The 21,989-nt window shown below is 35.7% G+C and overlaps 1 protein-coding gene across 2 annotated transcripts in view; it reads right to left on the bottom strand.

The window, feature by feature from the left end:
• Positions 1–21,989, bottom strand: part of FGD6 (FYVE, RhoGEF and PH domain containing 6) — a 95,609-nt gene that overhangs the window by 48,670 nt on the left and 24,950 nt on the right. The window contains exons 3-5 of one of the 2 annotated variants that reach the window (XM_039874098.1): positions 13,088–13,241; positions 3,048–3,115; positions 2,931–2,961 (exon numbers count right to left, since the gene is read on the bottom strand). In XM_039874098.1, the coding sequence (XP_039730032.1) occupies positions 2,931–2,961; positions 3,048–3,115; positions 13,088–13,241 (253 nt within the window). The remainder of the gene's footprint in view (positions 1–2,930; positions 2,962–3,047; positions 3,116–13,087; positions 13,242–21,989) is intronic. The other variant, XM_039874099.1, reaches the window with a different exon arrangement.

Here is a 21,989-nt window from a genome sequence, read left to right as displayed (position 1 = left end):
AGATTTAAAAGTTTTTATGAGCTATTTCACCTAGTTCTTTACCAAATGCTAAACAAAGAAGTATTGTAAGCTACAGTGATATATTAATTTTTTAAAAATATGGCTACCATATTGGACAGGGCAGATAATGAACATTTTCGTCATCACAGAAAGACCTACTAATGCTACTACTATAGGGTCTCTAATATGGAACACTATTCATAGGAAATTACGTATAACTGAAACAATTATTTCTCCCAAGCCACCCGGATAGCTAATTGATTTCCAAAAAATACCCATTGGATTACCTAAGGGGTGTTGTTTATTTAGTTTAAAGCAGTCATATTCTATCATCTAAGACAGAAAATAATTCACTTAGATGAAATCATATAGCAGCAGTGCTCAGGATTAAAATGATCTATGTGCTACCTTTGTGGGGCACTTTAGGTAAATATGAGTTTAAATACCATGGTCAGAGTGTTAGAGAGTGAAGCAAGAGACTCTTTTGGCTTAATCCACACTATCCTGATACCAAGCCCCTCCTAGTAATGGCTCACACCTGGTTAATGCCCTGTTGTTAAGATGCTCATTAGAGTTGGGCTCTGCTGAGTTAACATTTGTACAAACCAGACAGGACACTTACATCAGGTTGGCAGATGATCCTCCTACATTAAAGGCTTAGGAGGTTTTGAAATGTAGAAGTCAAGGTGAGTTATGAATGACTCACTCTACGGGAAGAACCCAAGGCCATCAGATTGGATATGAGATGATATGGGTAATACTTTGATCTGATTATCCATTCTTATAGTGCTTATGATTTGTTCCAAAAATATAGAGGTAAGAATAGGACATCTATTTTTAAATAATCAAATAACTGGTAAAGCTTTTAAGTGCTTCTCTGCCTACCAGAATCAGAATTTCCTTCATTAAAATGAAATTTTATTACAGGAAAAAAAAGTCATTAGAAAAAAATGAAAAGTCAACTGCCTGGTAATAGAATGAATGCTTCTCATTTGTTGATGTTTTAAAAGGGAAGATAGAGAAGAAGAAGGTAATGGGAAGGCAATTTGATAATCTACTGTATACCATGTGTAATACTAGACTTTTCACATACCCTATTCCTCACAACCTGAGAGATGGGTATTTTTATCCTAATTTTATAAATGAGGGAAGCTAGACTCAAAAGATTAAACAATTTTCTAAAATTTACATAGCTTATAAGAAAAAGAATCTACTAAGCCAATGCTTCTCAAAGTATGGTCCACAAATTATTATTGGTCTGCAAAGAGATTAGTCAAAAAGTGAGAATAAGGGAACAAAAACTTTTATATCAATTTTATATGACCATGGCATTTTTATTGCATTTTACAAAAGTTCTGGTCCACCATGGATGGGAAATCATAAAATCTAGTGAGAAGCACTACACTAGACTGTAAGCACCATGAGGCCAGGGGGTCTGTGTTGTTCACAGTGGAACCCTCAATACCTGTTCCATGCAAGATTTGCTGAAATGGTGCAATGAAGTTTAAACTCAAGTCTTTTTGACTCCATAGCTTTTGCATCTATTAACAGTAGAGCTTACCAATTAACTTATAGATGCTTAAAATTTCCTTGGAGAGGTACTATTTCTATTAGACATGTCTATCAGCAAATATGTCAAATATATACAATTTCCTCATCCTAGAGGTATATTCTGAGTTTTCCAGAAAACAGCAGTTTAGCTTTTTCTGTTCCCCCTATGACTGCTTTTACAATAGAGAGGTTCCGGGCATAGTGGCAAATGTACATGGTATATATTTTGAAAAGACATTTATTTATCAAGCTTATTGTTATCTATTTGAAATGACAATAGGCTTGAAGCTTTACAAATTTGTTTGGGTAACCAAATATTGTATTACAATTTTCTAAATAAATTACAAGAGAACTTAGTCAAGAATTATGTGAGAAACTATTCATTGGGAAAGAATTTCACAAAACAAATTAGAATTGTTAAAAATTATTTTAGAAAATGCTTCCAAAGCTAGAGATTTTTCACACAGGAATTAGGCCTCCATGTTTCTGTTGTACCAAGCATCGAATACAAGGGAATCATCTGGTGAATGTGAATCACCCTTAAGTGAAACTCAGTTTTAATGTTCATATGTACATATTAAAAGGAAAACTGAAAATGATACTCTTTGCAGAGACCTAAATGGGTGTATTCTGTGAACCTAGCAATTAAGTTTAAGATGATGTGAATAATTACACCAACTAAGTAAATTTTCACTTCAATATTTTTTATTGTTTCCTCTACCTTATTCCTTTCTTTTGTTAAGTCTTAATATCTTGCTAAAAGACAATGGAAAGGTAATACTAAAACTTTAACAGCCAGTGCATAATGAAACTTGTAAAAACTTGCAGGTACAAAGGAGTGCTTGAGAAAAATGAACATGCAGCCAGACACATATATAATTGTTTCCCAACAGGTTTGTTCTAGTTGACAATTATGAAAATCAAAAAGAGAACTGTAAAAAGTTAGTTGTAAAAATGCCTATTTTGAGTGTCTTTCTGAGAACTTATTCAGATAGAAAAAAACAGAACACTGTTCATGACATGCTTTATACATTACTAGTGTAAAATTCTACCGATAGCAGACTTCTACAAATGCCTAAAAAGAAATATTATCACTTTAAAAACTCTTTATTATGAAAATAGGAAGTTTGAAGATACAGATAGATATAAAGGCTCCCTATTTTTCAGAAATCATCTGGGTATACTACACATACATGAGATATATACATTTTAGAAAACTCTATATTCACATGTGTGAATTTAAAAATATAACCCTGTATTAGAAAGCACATACATGTATATACATGTTAACTTAAGTATTATGTTGAAAATTTGGGAGGATAAGGAAAGATGTAAAAGAGGACAGTCTTAGATTTCAAGAAATTCTAGCAAATACTTACAATATGCAAAAGTTTTAACACATCCACAAACCTGTAAAAAAACAGCAATGAAAGAAATGTTTTAAATGAGCCAATGGGGAAACAACTAGTCTTCTGAATTATAAACTAGATACCTACACTTTCTCTGAGCTCATGATCTCCTTGGCAATATAATGGACTTTACTTTTTATTCCAGTATCTTCATCCTGTGGATAAGAATGCATTAAGAAAGCATGAACTTATAAAGGATAATGAAGATCAGCTCTGAGCTAGTCAGATGTAAATTCAATCTTTGATATTTACAAGTTCCTGATTAGAACACATTTCATACTATACAACATCTCAAATGACAAATAGAATTAGATGCAGTTATTAAACCATGATACAGGGGAAGCTGAGAGTAATCAGTAAGCCTCTACCATCATTAGCGTTGGACTGATGCACTTCTCTGAGAAGCCCCAGATCCTTGGTGGAGCACCAAGTTTTGAACCTCAATGGTTCAAAACTGAAAAGTCATATTCTGCAAGAGAAATGACCCCTACGGATATCACCTGAACATGAGTTCTTAGGTTGCACACAGTAATGTGAGATTAGTGAATATCCGATAGGAATGCGTAAGAGAATTTCACTCTGAGTAGAGCCACTCCAAGTCAGACAACTTAAGTGCAGTCTGAAAAGGGCTTTTTCACAGTCTATCCCAAACACATTGCAGACACTTTGGCCACAGGCTCTCTTCAGTTTACTCCAAACCCCTTTTAGAAATAATGCTCTTATAGTCGAGGCAGCTTTATTGAAATGAAATTCCTTAAACATGTACTGCTTTGTGTGTATATTAAATACTCTAGCCAAGAGAACAAAATGTATACTTCTGGAAAAAAAAAAAAAAAGGTGATTAGAAATGAGGTCTCAATATTTAAGGATTTAGAAATTGCTGTTTTCATTTAAAAACTGGTAAGATCTGGCTTTGACTCTAGGGCATTAGAAAAAAGGAAATGCTTCTCTCCACTTCTATTCTAGTGAAAGACCTGTACACCACAGTTCCACAATGAGAGGCAAAAGAGAGAAAACAAGGAACAAGCAATACCACATTTTAAAAACTACACCTAAAATGAAAATTAGGACGGTTGCCATTAAAAGGAAAATGTGCTGATGCTTCCGTTGAAGAAATGTCAGATCGGGTTTTAGAAGGACAGGCCTCTCCACATTCATGCCAGCGTTGTCAATACCAGGACCCGTTTTGTTTTGTTTTGATTTTTTGTGCTGCCCAGAGTGCAGTTAAACAAGGTAATATCACGGTAAGAATAAAAAGTGACCATGACAGTCCAATAGTCAGATACAGGAAAAAAATAATGGTAGTGACTTCTCATTATTTAAAAAAATAATAATGGTAGTCTTCTTTTCTAAATTGAAATCATGGATCATCCTAGCACATTTGTTTACTCAGGCATCACTGTGATGCTCAAAGGACTATATTAGTTCCTTATTTGGAAAAAAAAACGTTTTTACCTGCTTCCAGAATTTCAGTGTCAGAACCAAGGCATAAAACAGATGCCGTTTAACGATGAATGAAGCTCTTCTAAAAATTACATTTTAATGATTTTTTTAAAGAATGTCTGCTGATGTTTTATACATACATGAGAACTCTTTTATTAACTTACTTAAAGCATTAGTGACAGTCACGTGAGTAAATAGAGCAGATTCCTCAAGGTTTTATAAATATGTTAAAATTTATATTTTTTATTACAATCACTTATATGCTTATAACAAGTCAGTCAGTTATAGTAAATACAACGGAGACCTTTATTTTTAGATTCATTTTTTACTATATCGAAAACCACTGGACCATAAAATGGTAGTTGAAGTCATAGAAGTGAATGAAGTCAAATGCAAGGAATATATAAAGTGAGAATTGGACCAAGAGCAGAATCCCAAAGACAACCCACTTAAACCAAGGATTTTCCAAGATTCGAAGGTGATTATTAGAGTTGGGAAGAGAAGCCATATTTCCCAATATCTAACTTAGAAATATTTCTAATACACCCTGAATCTCTCTTCAATATTTGCCGGTAATCATACCCTCACAGACATTCACTGCTAAAGATATACCCACATATATCTCCCTTACCCTCTCTTCAAGATTTAACAAATCCAAACGATCTGCAATATTCAGTTTAAACTTTTTTGCGAAACAAATCATCACATATAACATGAAAGCTCCCTCCTTCTCCAGGAGTAAGCACTGATCTTACAGTGTATATTTGTCCCTTCTATGTTTTCTTATTTCACTACAAAATTTACTTCAAGAAATCTTAAACCTTTCAACAGAAAGGTTATGCAAAAAATATTCAAAGTAGGCTATAATCTTTAAAGATCAATTGATTAATTCACAGTGTGTAACAGTCCAGTCTAATTAGCCTAGAATATTTTGCCTTGTTACTTAACCTTAGCTCTCAAACTCTACATTTAAAGGGACAATTAGATAGATGACTTCGACCTCTATCCCCATTATTACCCCTCTTTACTCAGACAGTTTGTTGAATAATTGCGATTAGCAGGTTGGGTAAGTGTTGCTCAACTGAGCAAGATGAAGCACAAGATACTCAACTCCATTCACCCACCTTTTAAACTACACATAGCTAACATTCCTCAAGAAGCAGTCTTAAAGCACATCCTGCTCTTACAGATCGAGTCTCACACATTCACTACCAACCATGACTGTGTACACGTACACATACACAGACAACTTTTACTTTGAAAACTATTTTAGCAAATCAATGCTTTTCTAACTATTATAATAGGTTTCTCTATAATACCTGTAGCTAGAAAGTTTAATATTTGTAAAATACAATATATATTTTTAAAATTAGCAAGTCAAAAAAATGCATTAAAAATGAATCTAAACCCTTGAAAGAACTGAAGGTTTGAATGTGCATTCTCCATTTTCCCTTAAAGGTCAAGAGGTAGTTTTAGCAGTGGCTATAAAGAAACTTAGGCACACTACAGATGCTGAAGCATTTTAGTAGAGTCGCCTAAAATGTGTACCAGCTCTATACAAAAATTTCAAGTAGGCATACTTCACTTTTGGCATCTACCCTTTATTTCCTTTCTTCTTTTTCTCACTCTTTCTTTGTTCTGTCTCTACTCTGAACCTTTTTTTTTTTCTTCCTCAAGACGTTGCTCTGCAAGGGCCTGGGTTACAGAGATTTGTGCAGAGTGACTCAAAGGCAATAAATGTTATCCTCAGGCAGATATCATGCTTCTGTTATAGCAGGGGACAAGAATATTTAGAAGAACAGCTATGGTGGGGCGGACATACCTTATCTGTAAAATGACTGCTGAACTTTCAACTTTAAAATCCTAAGATTTAAAAACCGAATATCTCAGATCTTAAATCTCAGATATGGTATAGCAAGTCAGTGAGACACAGGGTGGCAGAGATTCAGAGTCAGCATTAGGGTTGGTGACTACAAAGTATGTGTTTCTTTTCTAGAACCTGAGATTGTAAATTTTGGGGTGGGGTGGGGAATGGTGGGTACTGGCATGAAGACAGACATACAGATCAATGGGAAAAAATTGAGAGAAGTACACCCCTTAAACTTATGGTCAATGAATTTTTGATGAAGTTGTCAAAGCAATTCAATGGGAGAAAGGATAGTTTTTTTCAACAAATGACTGAAAATTGCTGGATCAATTAGATATCCACAAGCAAAAAGGTGAATTAATAATCTATCTGATACCCTTTAGAACAACTGACTAGAAATCATTCATAGAGGTAAAATGGTAAAACTCGTAGGAAAAAAAAAACAGAAGAAAATCCTTATGACCTTGGCTTAGGCTGACAGTTCTTAGATACAACACCAAAAGTATGATCTATAAAAAAAAAAAAAAAAAAAAAAAAAAAAAAGACAAAGTGAACTTCATAAATTTAAATTTAAAACTCTTGTTTCAAAAGACACCATAAAGAAAATGAAAATAAAAGCCACAGGCAGAGAAGAAATATTTGCAAATCATGATTCTGTATCCAGAATACAGAAATAATTCCTATAATACAATCCAGTTAAAAATGGGTAAAAGACATGAATATGAATAGACATTTCACTAAAGATAGAACAAAAGCCAGTAAGTGTATGAAAAGATGCTCAATATAATTAGTCATCAGGGAAATGCAAATTAAGAACACACTGAGACAGAACCTCACACACACACAAAGGCTATAATGAAAAATCAGATAAAAGCCAGTGTTGTGAAGATTTGTAGAAACTGGAACATTTTATACATTGCTGGTGGGAATGGTAGCCCTTACTCATATATTGTGATTTGGGGTTTTAGCTGTCTCTTCATACCGCTAAAGGCAGAATTTGTATTTCTTATCCTCTTTGTTATTCTGAGATCATTTCCAAGAAGAAGGAGTCAGGACCATCTTTACTCCAATATTCGATAGCAAGTTTAAGAGGAGACAACAGCTCCACTCAGCTGATTCATTGTTCTACAGCTGAATTTGAAAACATTACTGATCATTTAAACCACTGGGTAGCTCTTAAATTTCAGATTCCTGGGTAACTTGGAAATTCTGATTCTATAAGTCTGAGATGGGGCATGAAAGTGGGTGTTAGAACAGAGAATTAAAGATAAATAAGAAATAGCCCTAGCTTTCAAGAAGCGAATAATGGGAGTAAACCAAATATCCAAATAAGTATTTATAAGAACAACTATGAAATGTACTGACATCTTGAAAGAGAGAAAGAGCATAATCAAGTAGTGGTCATTCAGGAAAAGATTCACAAAAAATAAAGCATTAGATGACCTTCAGTCATTCTTTAAACAAGCTTCAAGTACATGCATGCTAGATACTCTAAATTCTCACTCATCAAAGCCAGACACCTGGACTCCTCCACCTTCTACCATCACAACTGAGTCATCGAACCCTGTCTATTTGTCCTTCTGAATATTTCTTTAAAGCTTAATTGATCCTTTCCTCTCCCTCAATACTGCCTCCTTATTTCTTGCCTACACTATTACAATAACCTCAGTGGTTTCCTTGGCTCTGGATTTATCCCACTGTATCTCTATCACCTATGGGCAATGAAGACAAAACTTTCCTTTACCATGCATATAAGACATTCCACAATGTGTCTAGTTATCTTCACTAGTCTCATTCCTACTCCTCCACACTGTGTTCTCTCAACTCTGGCCAAACTGAAACTACCCTGCAACTCCAAGTATGCTCTGCCCTTACATGTCCGTTCCATTATACCTTTCCTTCCTGCTTCGTCATCTCCCCCTCTAAAGATTTCTGCCTGTTATATTCAAACCATCCTTTATGACAGCACTCAAAAGACGTCTCTTTTATGAAGGCTGACTTGATATTTTCTCCCCACCATTCCCAAAATGCAAGATTATTTGCTTATTCGTATGGTATTTATAGGACTGAACTCAGAGAACTGTGTTTATTTGCTGACACGTCTGAATTACCTCTAGTCTGTGATCTTATTCATTCTTGTATCCTTCTGTGCATAGCACAGTGCCTGGTCCACTGTGCAATTAATATGTATGAATAAACAAATGTGTACCAGGGCAGCTACCACATTCTCAGAATCTAAGAGCGGAGCACATTGCTTTTGAGTATGTGGTTGAGTAACATGAAAATGTAAATTCAAACAACTAAAAGCTCATTATATATATTTCATCATGTAAAAAATAAGAATTTGTACTAGACGACTAAGGCCTTTTGTAATACTAAAATTCTAGAAGTCCATGTATTCTATTGTCTATTTTACCTTTTAAACTAGGAAAACTATAGAGCTAAAACAAAAAGTAATTATTAGAAAGTGATTCAATGGATTACAATCATTTTCAAAGTAAACAAGGTCAAAGATAGCTAAAAAAAAAACAAAAGAAAATAAAGAGCTCTATCTTATCTACAACTTGTAAGAAAAACGCTGATTTTTACCCAAGTCAAACAATGATGGAGAAATACACCCCACTGTAAAACCTCAAGAGAGGCCATATTTGGCATCTCAACTTTTCAGTTAACGAAAGTCCTCACTTAAGTTAGATTGCATTTCAAAGCACATTGCCTGTGAAATAACGGGCATCTCCAGGAAGTACACTGCTGTGGAGGTTGAAACATGAGTCACAAATGAAATTACTTTGTCAAGGTCATAAAATAAGTCAAACAAATTCCAAAACAGAACCTTTAATCTGAAACCCAGTTTTATGTTCCAATTTCTTGATAATAGGCCAGCTTCGTAAGTTCTGAACTGTGTTCTCTTTTCGCATTTGTTCGCTGCAAATAAAGTTCGGTGAAATTTGTTACTTTTTAATAGAATTTAATAGAATTTTTTAAAGGCCTCTGCTGTGCTACTCGAGTTCCATTAAAAAGCAAAAACTTAACAACCAGACCTGCCTGAGAAATATCTCTATCGTTTAGTCATGCCAAAACAGAGCTGACTCCATGACTAACCTCTAAAGGACAAAGTTCTCAGGTTCACCCCTCTCTTCACGATGACATATATCATATGAGCTGTTTTAAGAAAATTTAAAAAGAGGCAGAGAAATCAATATACAAAAAAGTTGAACAGCAGTGAATATTCCAACCACAATGAAGCAGAATGAATAGATGTCATTTTTAAATAGCCTCTGGCAATCACTAAGCTATTTTCTGTCCCTATGGATATACCTATTCTGGACATTTCATATAAATGGAATTACATAAAATGTAATCTTTTGTGACTGACTTCTTTCACTTAGCCTATTTTTAAGGTTCATCCATGTTGTAGCACGTATAGGCACATTTTTTTTTTATTGCTGAGTAATATTCCATTTATCAGTTGATGGGCACTTGAGTTCTTTCCACTTTTGGGCTATCATGAATAATGCCACTATGAACATTCATGTACAAATTCTTACATGGACATATGTTTTCATTTCTCACGGGTATATACTCAGGAGTAGAACTGCTGGGTTATACGGTAAGTGTATATTTAATCTTTTAAGGAACTGCTAGACTGTTTTCCAAAGTGGCTGCACCGATTTGCATTCTTACCAGCAATGTATAAGGGTTCTGATTTCTCCACATCCTCATCAACATTTGTTATTGTCCATCTTTTTGATTTTACAATCGTCCTAGTAGGTGTGAAGTGGTAGTTCACTTTGCATTTTCCCGATGGATAAGGACGTCGGGCATCTTATTATGGCCATTTGTATATCTTTGGAGAAATATCTCCGAAGATATTTTAAAATTGGTTCACTTATTTTTTTATTGTTCAGTTGTAAGAGTTTATATGTTCTGTATGTAAGTCCTTTACCAGAGATATTTGCTAATATTTTCTTTTATTCTCTGGGTTGTCTTTTCATTTTCTTGATGGTACTGTGTGCAACACCAAAGTTTCTAACTTTGATGAAGTCCAATTTATCTATTTTTCCTCTTATCACTTCTACTTTTGTTGTTTTAGCTAAGAAGACTTTGCCTAACCTAAGGTCATAAAGGGTTATTCCCATATTTTCTTCTAAGAGTTTTATACTTTCAGCTCTTACATTAGGTCTATGATCCATTTTAAGTTAGTTTTCATGTATGGCGAAAGGAAGGGGTCTAACTTCATTCTTTTGCATGGGGATATCCAGTAATTCCAATACTATTTATTAACATCTTGATTTCTTTAACTATATATTTTGACTTTTTGTATTACATAATTTCTTTCTGTTGTCATCTGAAATCCATTGTGAAATGAGAATGGTGTAAATAAACTGACTTTTAAAAATAATTTGACCAAGGTCATACAGCTGGTAAATGGCAGAGCTAGGACTGAACCAGGGGTCTTAGGATGCCAAATTACATGTGTTTCTAATAGAACTGCCTTTCATGTAAACATGTTTCAGATTTATTCATCAAAAATAAGAAAGGTAAACTTAAAACAATATATATTTATTTGGTAAATATGCAAAATAAATATACATTTATTTGTTTGTATAAAGATTGCATTCAGATACTTTTTTTGCTTCCTTCTGTTCATATAAGCCAATAATAATAGCTAAAATCTACTGAGCATTCATTTTGTGTCAGATACTATTTTAAACAGTATGTAATCATTTAATCATTAGGAAGTGTCAGAAAATAAGGACAAGTGTCCACCCTACTCCATCTTTTTACAGATGAAAAAACCAAGGCACACTAAGTTAAGTAAATTGCTAAAGTTTAACAGATATTGCTACATGGTGTAACTAAAGACAAAAAAGCAATAATATAAATACTGGAAGGAAAAGGACAGGCAGGCATGAATACAGAAGAAGGAACCCTAAAGTCTCCAATGACCACAAAACGAATGAGTCAACCAGGCAGTGTTATGACAGGATCTGTTTGTAAGATGCATAACACAAAGAGGTTAGAGATTAATCTTTCTTTTATACCATGTGTTGGTGAGATCCCTAGTAGAATGTAGAAACCAATTTTGTTCATCATACTTTAAGCAGCATGGGGAGAAAATGGAAAGGATTTGAGCAAGAGAAACAAACAAAATTATAAAAAACAGTATTTGCTAGGAAAAGAAAGAACTTGCAGTTTATTAAAGAGAGTAAAGGTTGATTTAATTATGGTCTTTAGAGAGGAAGGCCATTTAAAGGCTCTTCCCCAAACTCTCTGCAGGCTTTAATTCCTGCCAGTTCATCTGCATCTCAGTTAAATAATGCTTTCTTAAAGGCTTTTATCCTAAGTAGCCTCTTCAGTTTCTAGCATATCACTCTGTTTTCTGCCCTTCATAGCAAGAAATACTCTGAAGTTCTTACTGTTTATGCCTTTATGGCCGCTCTTTCCCCATTAGTATGTAAACTCTTCAATAGCAGTGACTATGAGCTCTGCTTTATGTCTAATACATACCGACACTACCTGGGACCTAGTGGGTATTCCAGAAATATTTGTAGAATCTACATCTACAAGAAGCAATAAAGAAAATGAGTTTTTAAAGTAAAGCAAGACATATACCAATAAAACACAGGAGGAATTACTGATAGTCAAAATAAATCCCAGACTGCCGAGGGGCGCTATGAGGATTAAGAACAGTTATTCATCTATTTTAGGCATCTTACAAACTCACCAGCTCTAAGGCTAATTTCTGTGGTTACTCCCAACTCATGATTCAATACTTTACAGCAGAGAAATTGTCTTGCAAGAAATACATAAACAAATAATTACTGAGTTCTTACCAGGTACTAGATAGTGTCTAAGTCTTTACATATATCAAATCACTTAGTATTCACAATTATATGTGGTAAGTACTGTTCTCTTCTTCATAAAATGGGATTCCTTAGCCTAAAGAGGTTAAATATTTTGCCCAAGAATACCCAGATCATCGGTGGTAGAGTTGGGATTTAAATCTAGAAAATTACACAACACGTTCCATTTATTTAAGGCTGAAAATGAATTTAAAGGAAGCGAAAATATATTGAACGGAAAGCATAACATATTGGTAAGTTATGGCATAGGAGTTAGGTGACACAGATTTTCTCCATGGCTTGACGTGCTTATGAATATATGGGTCCTTTCAAATTCCATGTTGCTGCAATATTCCAACACATTCTGGGAATACTGATGATATACTACTTTTTTGCTATAATTATGTCTTTATTCAAATAAATATGATTTAAAATGAAACAGACATTCACGGCAATCTAGAGAAATAATATAATAAACCCTATGCACCTGTGACGCATCTTAACTAATTATTAACACATGATCAATCTTGTTTCATGTATTCTGAAAATGCACACATAACAGATTATTTCAAAGGAAATCCTGATGTGCAATTAACAGCAATCTTTTTTCGATCCCTAAAAAGATTTGTTAGAGTCTGAAATGCATGGAATTCGTTTCTTTCAAGTAGAATCACTAGCAGTAAAAGGAACAATCCTAAGAGGGATTTTTATTATTAAAAAGAAAACCAATGGACATTACCAAAAATAAATCCTCAAAAATTACTGAATAATCACTAAGTGATATGTGCTTAGAAATATAACACCTTAGGCACTACATTGAATCAGGAATTAAATTTAAATTTAAAAAATGTTTTGTAAGTTTTTAAAAAACTAGGGGGATTTTGTGTGTCTCACGCTAATAAATATTAACTCTGTGTGTCATGAGAGACCAACACACACAGAAGTAAAAACAATTAAATACCAACATCTACCTGTTTATCTCCCAGCAGGTCAGGCTCCCCTTTACTAGAATCAGAGCTAACATCATCTTCATCAGAACTGTTGACGACTTCCTCCTCATCTGAAGGAAGGTCACCAAGGCCAAGGTCCAGATCACTGTGGCCCTCCTGGGATGCTCCAGAACTGCTTCAATAAAAAGTATACCATTAGCCACCTTTAAAAACAAGGAATACTACAGAAAACATACAAAATCAACCGTGTTATTCATGTGATGTAAGCAAGGTGCATCTAAGGGATTTAGAAATATGGAAAATAGCCAGATCAATCAAACTTCCCCTTCCCTTTCCCCACCTCAGCTTTCAAAAACCCAAATGCATTTCAAGCTTAAAATAATCATCTTGAAAAACATGTATTTTCTTGATAAGAAAGTGGGTGAAAAGCAAGTTTCCCAGCTGCCCCATCCTATGCTTCAATACAGCTTCAGTCTAGAAGATCAGGTATCTACTAGGACAAACCAAGAAGCTTCACAGGATGTGAGCTGGGTTACCACAGAAGGGCACTGTCTGCATAGGAACATTAGAAGAGGTGCTGCTTCCTTGGGTCTTGGTGTTTTGTTTTGTTTTGTTTTGTTTTTCAGCTAACAAATCTACAAGGATTGGGAGGTAATGATGGCCAACACAATAAAAAATGCATATGCTATTGTGAATGTGTGCCTGCCTCCCTGGTTATAACCAATGGCCTTTTATATAACCACATCACAAGACAAGGGAAGGAAAGAGGATGTTACAAATTCTCGGGCTCTGCTCCAGACCTGCTAAATCAGAAACTCTTGAGGGTACAGGGATACATGCTAAAATTTAAAAACCACTGTATCAGGTCATTTACCAACTCCTCTTTGCCAGCCTGACATCATCAACATTTCCCATTTTGTACTGAGACAGATCTCTTAAATCTAATTGTCGTTGTTGCAATCCAATCTGTGGGGGGAATTCCATAGCAAAGTTCCCCAGGAAGAAGACAGAAATAATACTTTCTAGCTTTAGTTGTAAAGACTCAGGAACAAAGTGCCCGTAGCAACTGCTTTCCTGTCTGCAGTCTACAAGAATATCTGCAGAACAAAAGTCAGTAAAAAATCCACAGAAAATCATCAGGGGAAACACTCAGGCAAAAAAGACAGTTGAATTCCACTCTGGCAGGCTTCTTTAGCAGGTCATGGGCAGGTCACTCAATGGCTAAGTTTCCTACAAGTTATGAGAATTTCAAACAGGAATCTTAAAAGCTAAAGATGAATTTTCTGCCAGTTCCTGTAGGATACAGACTTGCCTCAGATGCCATTCCTGGAGCCCAACTGTTAAACAAACCAGTTGGATGAAGGCAGAATGCCAAAAAGAACACTTCCCTCTGCCAAAGATGGGGTTTCCTATTACTCAGTGGCTAGAGGGCCTCAGGGAATCATATCACAGTCTCAGTTAGGTGGGTGTACACCTTATCATAGTTCCCCATGACATGGAGGAGACTCACTCCTCGGAGAGGGGTGAGGGTGAAGAGTGGAAGCTTTCTAGACAGATCACTGGCAAAATTCACTGTCTCTGGGTGTAGGGAGGTGACCCCAACACAGCTGGGTAATTAGCTGATTTAGATTAATTAATTAGATCAAGAGTAAATGAGAGTTTAACAGGATGTACAGACTATAGGATTAATGTAAGTAGAAGAAACACATATCTTCACTTGTTTTTGTCTTAATTCTTTGTCTCCTTACATCCTCTAAAACTCTGTCACTCAAAACACTTTCAAACTACAAAAGCTTCAACACCACCAGGGAGCTTCTCAGAAATAAGAAACCTCAGACCCTACCCCACCCCACTGCAAAAGAATCTGGTTCTAACAAAATCCTAGTAATTTGGGGTTTTTTTTAGATCAGCCTATCTTTTGGACTCAACGGTATAAAACTTTTGAATAATCACTAATAGGGCTATGGCACCTGTGAGGAAATTCAGTTTCTAAAAGGGAAGCTGAGAGGAGTTTATTGGTCCAACATTTGGAAAGATATTACTAAGAAGACAGTAACCAATTGGTCACCATATCCATTAGAGATATGTTTATAAAAGTTAACATTTAAGAACAAGAAAAAAAAAAAGAGCTTTAAATATTAAAATGACATGGATCAAAACATACTGCCATAAGACACTGGGAGATTTTAGTTCTGATAATTGGTTTCCTATGGAAAACCTTACCTGTCCACCCTCCTTAACTCAAATTTGCTTGTCTCTTCTGTATCCTATACAACCTCAATTGACTGCACTCGGGGTAAATTTGTTTCTTTCATTAAAATGTGAACTCCCAAGGAAAAGGAAATAGTTGTTTCCACTTGAATCCCCAGTATACTGCTTGACATGATAGGCCCTCGATAATTTTTTACTAAACAAAAATGATATTAAAAGCAATGGGTGTTAAATTTTAGGAGATGTTCAGATGGTACGTATTTAAAGTAGTGGTGATCACAAAAAAATGTTTGGGGGGAATACTGAAAATAGTGTATAGTTTAAAAGAGAAGGGAATCCTAAGCATTATAATAAATGGTTTGGAAGTGGCATTGTTTGTATTCAAAATACAAAATAACACTGTGGCTACAGCAGGAGTCTCCTATAATTAATGGAAAACAAGCTCGGAGAAGAAGACAGGTGCCAGGCTGTCAAGGGGCATGAAAAACGGCTAAAAAGTTTATGTTCATCCTGTAGGCCTTCAACAAGTAGATTCAAATCTTCCAACAGACTCCTAAGATTTCCTTAATAGACTTCTAAGCTGGATGTCACTATCATACTTCTCGTTAATGCCAATAGGGAAGAGACTGGCATCTCTTCAGTCAATCAAAATTTGTATGCCCAGTCCCTGCCCCACACCCCAGACCTAACCAGAGAAGGTGGGGAAACAACCCTGTTTATTAGCATCAGTGAGCTCCCCTTGATGATCTCGAAGCTTAAATTGAAGTTAAAGAAGTTTCCCACACACCTGAATGGTGAATAGTAGAGACCATTATGATTTCTGAAGCTTAGGAGGGAGGAAAGTGAGCAAAGTGGGGTTTGAGGAAGATTAATCTTGTAACGCAATGCCAATGAATTAACTGGGGGGGTACACTGGGGAATGGGCACGGTGACAGAAGAAGTAGAAGGAGATCCAGGAGGTAATTTCAATAATGCAGGCAGCCTGAACCAGGGTGACTACATCAGGAATTGGGAGGAAGGGTTAGATGTAAAAGGAAGAAAAACTATCAGGGCTAGGATAAAGAGATGGTAAAAAACTCATGTCTTCCTTCGAGGTTTCATGAACAGTCACTAGTAAAATGAGGGTGATATTGACTGAAACAGAAATGTTAACAAAGAAACTGATTTTAAAAGAAAGATAATGAGTTTAGTGGCGAAATCAGGAAAGATGGCATCTAGTACCCACATTTATATTTCATCTCCACATGATTAGAAAAAATTGTTTGATTAATCTATTTTCCCACATATTGTTAACAGCTTTCAAATCCATCTAGGTAATTTTAGATTTCTAATAATGAAATATGGGTTCTCTACCAATGTCAGTCATTGAGTTCGGGGCTCTTCTATTCCTTACATTTCCTTCCCATCATCAGGAAGATAATGTCCTAACACTGTCTGCGCTGGGGTTAAAGGAACAGGACATAGTGTTTCCTCCACACTTTCCTGCCTAGTTATATCATCATCTGATGATCATAGTAAGAGGGAAGTAAGCTGCAACAACAAACAGAACAGAGTCAAGACTATGTCCCCAGGCCATCTTTTCTAGGTCAGATTTGCTTCTGGAAGGAGTCTAAAAAAAAAATTTTTTTTTTCAAATACATTGGAATAAAGATGATTAGTTAATGTTATAAAATTTTTAAAAATTACTTCCTTTTTATGTTATTTTCTATATAGAGACAGTACATCTTCTACTGGGAGTACATCATATTTCTCTATCAGGTAAGATGTCACATCAAGGGTGATCTCTCTTTTAGAAGGAATTGTTTTTTAAAAAATACTTATTGAATCCCTTTACCCTAAGATTTTTCAGGAGCATAAAACCTGCACAATGCTGAGCCGGGCATTACCAACAAAAGATTCTGTGAACCTTCATTAAATTAACAATTCCAGCAAGGGGAAGAGAAAAGGACGGGAATGACAGAGAGAGGAAGAGAAGTAGCGTTAACTGAAGAACTTTCAAAGCACTGAATCCTGTCAAATCCGGTTTCTTTTTCCATTCTTGCCTGTGATTTTATTCTGAACCCCTTAAACAAAGAATGTAGTATGTAATTCCTCCCGAACTCAAAGAAGTTTATTCTAAGACCCTCACCTTCAGAAGTTTCTCATTTCCAAGTCACAACATGTAAATATGAACTTCTGTGATCTTTCTCTTCCTCTTCTTTCCACTCCTGGCCCAAACTGAACAAAACCTGCTCGTCCTCAGGATGTTGTTATAATTCTTTTTCAAATGCTATCTCATTATGACTTAGTGATTATGTGTTTCCTTTGGCTGCTTTCATATTTATCACAGATTGAATGGAAAAAACTACTATTAAGAACTTCAAGGATGAACATTACATGGAAAAATTAGCAAAGAAATTTTAATGTTGTAATATGCCAATTATATAAATCTGTTTCATAATTTTCACCAGCAAACTGTTTCTATTTAGTTTCATCAAAAAACTTTTTACTCTGTTATTTCCATCCCCTTATGGAATTGCATATTTCAGGGTTAGGTTGAAACCACAAATCAAATCAACAAAAAAACAATTTAAAACCCATTCTTATTCTCGTTTTTAGTTCTTCTTCTTAATTACACAATAACCGTAGAATTTTCTCCATCCCCCACTCACACATTTTCCTGGGAACTACCCCTAAAATGAATAAGTTCTCTCTCTACTTCTCCTAAGAAACAAAGCACAACTTGTGAAATAGCCATATGCAGCCATTTTCATCCTCTAATAAACAAGATCCATTTATTCGTATCATGTTTTGAGGTTTTCCAAACACAGGATCTTGCACAATTATTTTAAGGATGTGCAGAGCCAGGGTGAGAAAACATAAAAAATAAGAGATAACAGAGACCGAAGCAAACTTATCTGACCTGAACAAATATCAGGTTCAACAAGTGTGACCCCTCCGTGCTGAGAGGTAAACCAGACCATCTGACGGGTCTCCATTACTAACCACTTCTACTAGAAAAAGCACTGATGCATCAATAATATGTAAAGCAGTGGATGGCTGATGTTCTTCTTACAGTATAATAGCAGAAATCCTTCCTCCCCCACCACCACCAAGAAAGGTATCTACATTAGTTTCTTAATATACATTAATTTTTAATCTTCTTTTGAGACTACCAAAAGTTTAGGGCAAACTCTTTTATTTTTTAAAGTAATGATTTTATTATCTTGATTTCCATTTAAAAGTCTGTAATTGAACATATGGATGAGTGTATTAACTATTTTGAGTTAAATGTTTTGATTAATAACCACGGAATACGAATAAATAAAATCATGAAAACAAGGGATACCATAGCAGGAGTTTGTTACCCCGCCCCCACAGTAAAAATAAAAAAGAGACTTGCAATGTAAAATACATGCAATTAGTGTTTTTATTCTTTGGTTCATGAATTTTAGAGTGTTAATAACCAAGCCTTTAAAACTAGCAAGCCAGGGTTCTGTGACTTCAGAAAAAGAAACCACAGAAAAATATCCAGGTTCCCTGTAATGTAAACTGGAAGACTGCTTGAAAACTGGCGTTGGGTAACTCTGTCAGTGATGGACCCTAAAAAAACTGGTCTGCTTCCTTTTCCTGGGGCAACCTCTACCCTTAAAAAAACCTCCTTCCCCAGAAATGCACTTACTACTAGGATTCTTAAAGCTGTACTTCACTGACCAAAAGCAAAATCAGGCTCAGTACTCTGAGGCTGCTACTTAAAATACAGTCTTGCAGGACACTCTGTATATGGGTTACGAAACAAACAATTCAAAATTCCTTAGAGTAGAAGAGAACCTACCCAGATATTTATATCCCTTTTATGTAAGTAGTTTAGAGTTATTAAGGTTTAACTACCAAAAAAAAAAAAAAAAAAAGCAGTTTGAAAAGATTTCCATTTCAATGGCCAAATAAGAGACTAATTAGACAAGTAGGGGCAAATCCATACATTGAATTAATAAACAGCTATTTAAAAACTGAGGTAGATTTACATGCAAAGATATAGATTGTTCTCCAAGAAATATTGCTTGGTTAAAAAGAAATCAAGGCACAGAGCAGTGTGCATTCATTAAAGAACACATATACATACCCACATATAAATGTATACGTGTATGTATATATATAAATGTATACATACAAAAAAACTCACAAAAATACGCTGGTAGATAGCTCTGGAAAGATTCAGAAGAAACTGATAACAATGACTGCCTCTGGGACTAAAGTCTGAGGTAAGAAAGAGACTATAATTTACCCTTTGGTGCTTTTTAAGAACATTTTCATTAATGGTATTATTACTTTATCAAAGACAGTTCACACACACACACACACACATACACACTAGGAACCAGAAGAGTTTACTTATAGTTTTATAAGAGATGGTTTCAGGCATCAGCTCTTTAGGGGTACCTTATTCCTTCTAGGGTGATGGGAATATTTAAAAAGGCGGACAGATGGAGGGACGGGAGGGAGGAGGAGGGAGGATAAGTAAGATAGGAAAGAAAGGAGGAAGGAAGGAGGGGGAGGGAAAGAAAGAAAAAAGAAAAAGAGGCTGTTAGAGAGACTGATTCTTCAATAGTCTGCAGGGGCCACAGAGTAACCCCACAACTTGCCAATTAAGTGACAGTGAACGGCACCGTATTATTAGGCATCTCCCACAGTGCTCCTTCTGGGGCTGTGAGAACTTCTGGCCTGTAAGTAAGGATCATGCCCTCCAGGGTTCTGGCCCAATCTTAATGACACAGGAGGCTGATTAGAGTCCAACAGATACTCTTGCCCCTCTAGCTTAGCCGAGAGGAATCTGTTTCAAGCCTGAGCTGTTTCTAGCTAGAGAGAAATTGTTATAAAAGTCTCCTGACACAAGCATTAGCTAAAATAAACAGCAAACATTTAATTAACAGCAATTTTGCTTTCTTAGAATTTGGAAGGGTTTGAGGAATGATTCCTTAAAATGTTCTTCAAGAAATGTGGACAGAAATCTGTTTTAATAAAAATAGAAAAGCATTCTATTGAGCTTAGAATTGCCTCCAAATAAAATATAGCAGGTTCCCAATCTAGTTTTGTCATAGCAAAGATGGTGTTTATTTTGTTGAAAAATTTCAAAAATTTAAATAAAGTTACGGTTGAGCCAACATCATTTCTTCCCTTTATCTCCTTATTATATAACTCATTAGTACCAGACCAAATAAAGGCCACTAAAAATAATGTTTAGCTTGACTACATGAAGGTGCTTCATATTTAGACACACACATGTTAATGTAGATATATTTATACACAGACATGTTTTCACATATATATGTTTATAATATTTAAAATATATAAAAGTGCTATGCTATTTATTTCAATAAACATTTATTGAGGGCCTTTTATGTGTCATACACTATACTATTTTAAGGGCTGGATGAAGATAATCTAATAGAAATAGATAATGTTCAAACTGTAAATTCTACTGGATGCTTCTCTATATACCTGAGTGACTTTCCTAAATAGATAAAGGCAGAAGGAACTGAAATAACTATAGTTATTAGGATTAAAGGCAGGGACTATTTTCTAAAAACAGAACTAAAAGTTAGTGCATGCTAAATATTAAAGTCAGTGCACAGATACTGAGGGCTACAGAGCCAGAAAAATAAGTACCCCATGCAGGCTGGGGCAGAAACAGAGACTTGAGGTGTGGGCATTTGGGAGAACAGACTTCAGTAAATGAAAGGAGGAGCAAAGGCAACCTAAATGGGAGAGGACTGGAGAGGAAATGGTGTGTACAAAGGCCTGGAAGTGATTTAGAGGGTGATCTGGTGGGGGGCATTTCTATGTGATGAGAAGTTAGACAGTCCACCAAGTTCGAGAGAGGTTCCTACTGCTAACAAGGCTGGCAAGCAGCCAAGGCAGAAGAAATAATCATCCATCCCTGATGGGAACTGGGGATCCAAACTCAATCCCTCTCCTTGGTTTTACCAGATTCAAACACTAGAGTAGGAAACTTAATGGGAGAGCTGGGCCAGGGAAGTAAGACTGGTTGGTAAGTGAAAAGAAAGAGTTCACCTTCTGACTACCTTCTCTAACAGGGTGACCATGTGTTTTGTGTCAGTTGTAAATACCATATTACTTCTGCTAATATCTTTTCATCATAATCCTAATGGCCATTGAAAAGGTGGTAAGACTTCTGGAAAATATGACCATTCCCTCTGCCCATGCTATGCTCTTGATTGTGACCCAATATGAAACCAATATGGTATAAGGCCTAATACTGTGTTCTGCCTTGACATCTTCAGAAAACCAAGAGGGCTTCTAATGTTCTACCTACAAGTTGCCCTTCCCACTCTGCTCTCTCAAATAAGGTGCTCTAGCCAAACTACCTTCTCCACTGCAGAGACAGTCCTGGCTTAGCCCTGAGTAGAGGATAATACCATAGTTCCTTGCCAATGGGTAGAATTATTCAAACTAGCCCATCACACCCTCCCACGGAAAGCAGGGTCACTCTATCCTCTTGAAATTACAGAGACTGCCCCCACAGTCCTTGGCAGTTCAATCCACCAAGTACAACCCTGGTATGGGCCTGTGTGGCATGCTGTGTCCTCCTCCCCTAGGCTATGAGCATATGTGACTTATAAACTGCTGTCAATCTCATCTGTCCAGTGTCATGTGTTTGGTCATCCCCATAACCCTAGGGCAGGAATGCCTGCCTCACTATCAGGGTGACAAA

This window comes from Pteropus medius, unplaced genomic scaffold (genome assembly GCF_902729225.1).
Source record: "Pteropus medius unplaced genomic scaffold, Ma_sr-lr_union100, whole genome shotgun sequence".
In the NCBI taxonomy this organism is placed as follows: domain Eukaryota; kingdom Metazoa; phylum Chordata; class Mammalia; order Chiroptera; family Pteropodidae; genus Pteropus; species Pteropus medius.
Note: the sequence above shows the minus strand (reverse complement) of the source record. Positions and strands in the feature narration are given on the sequence as shown.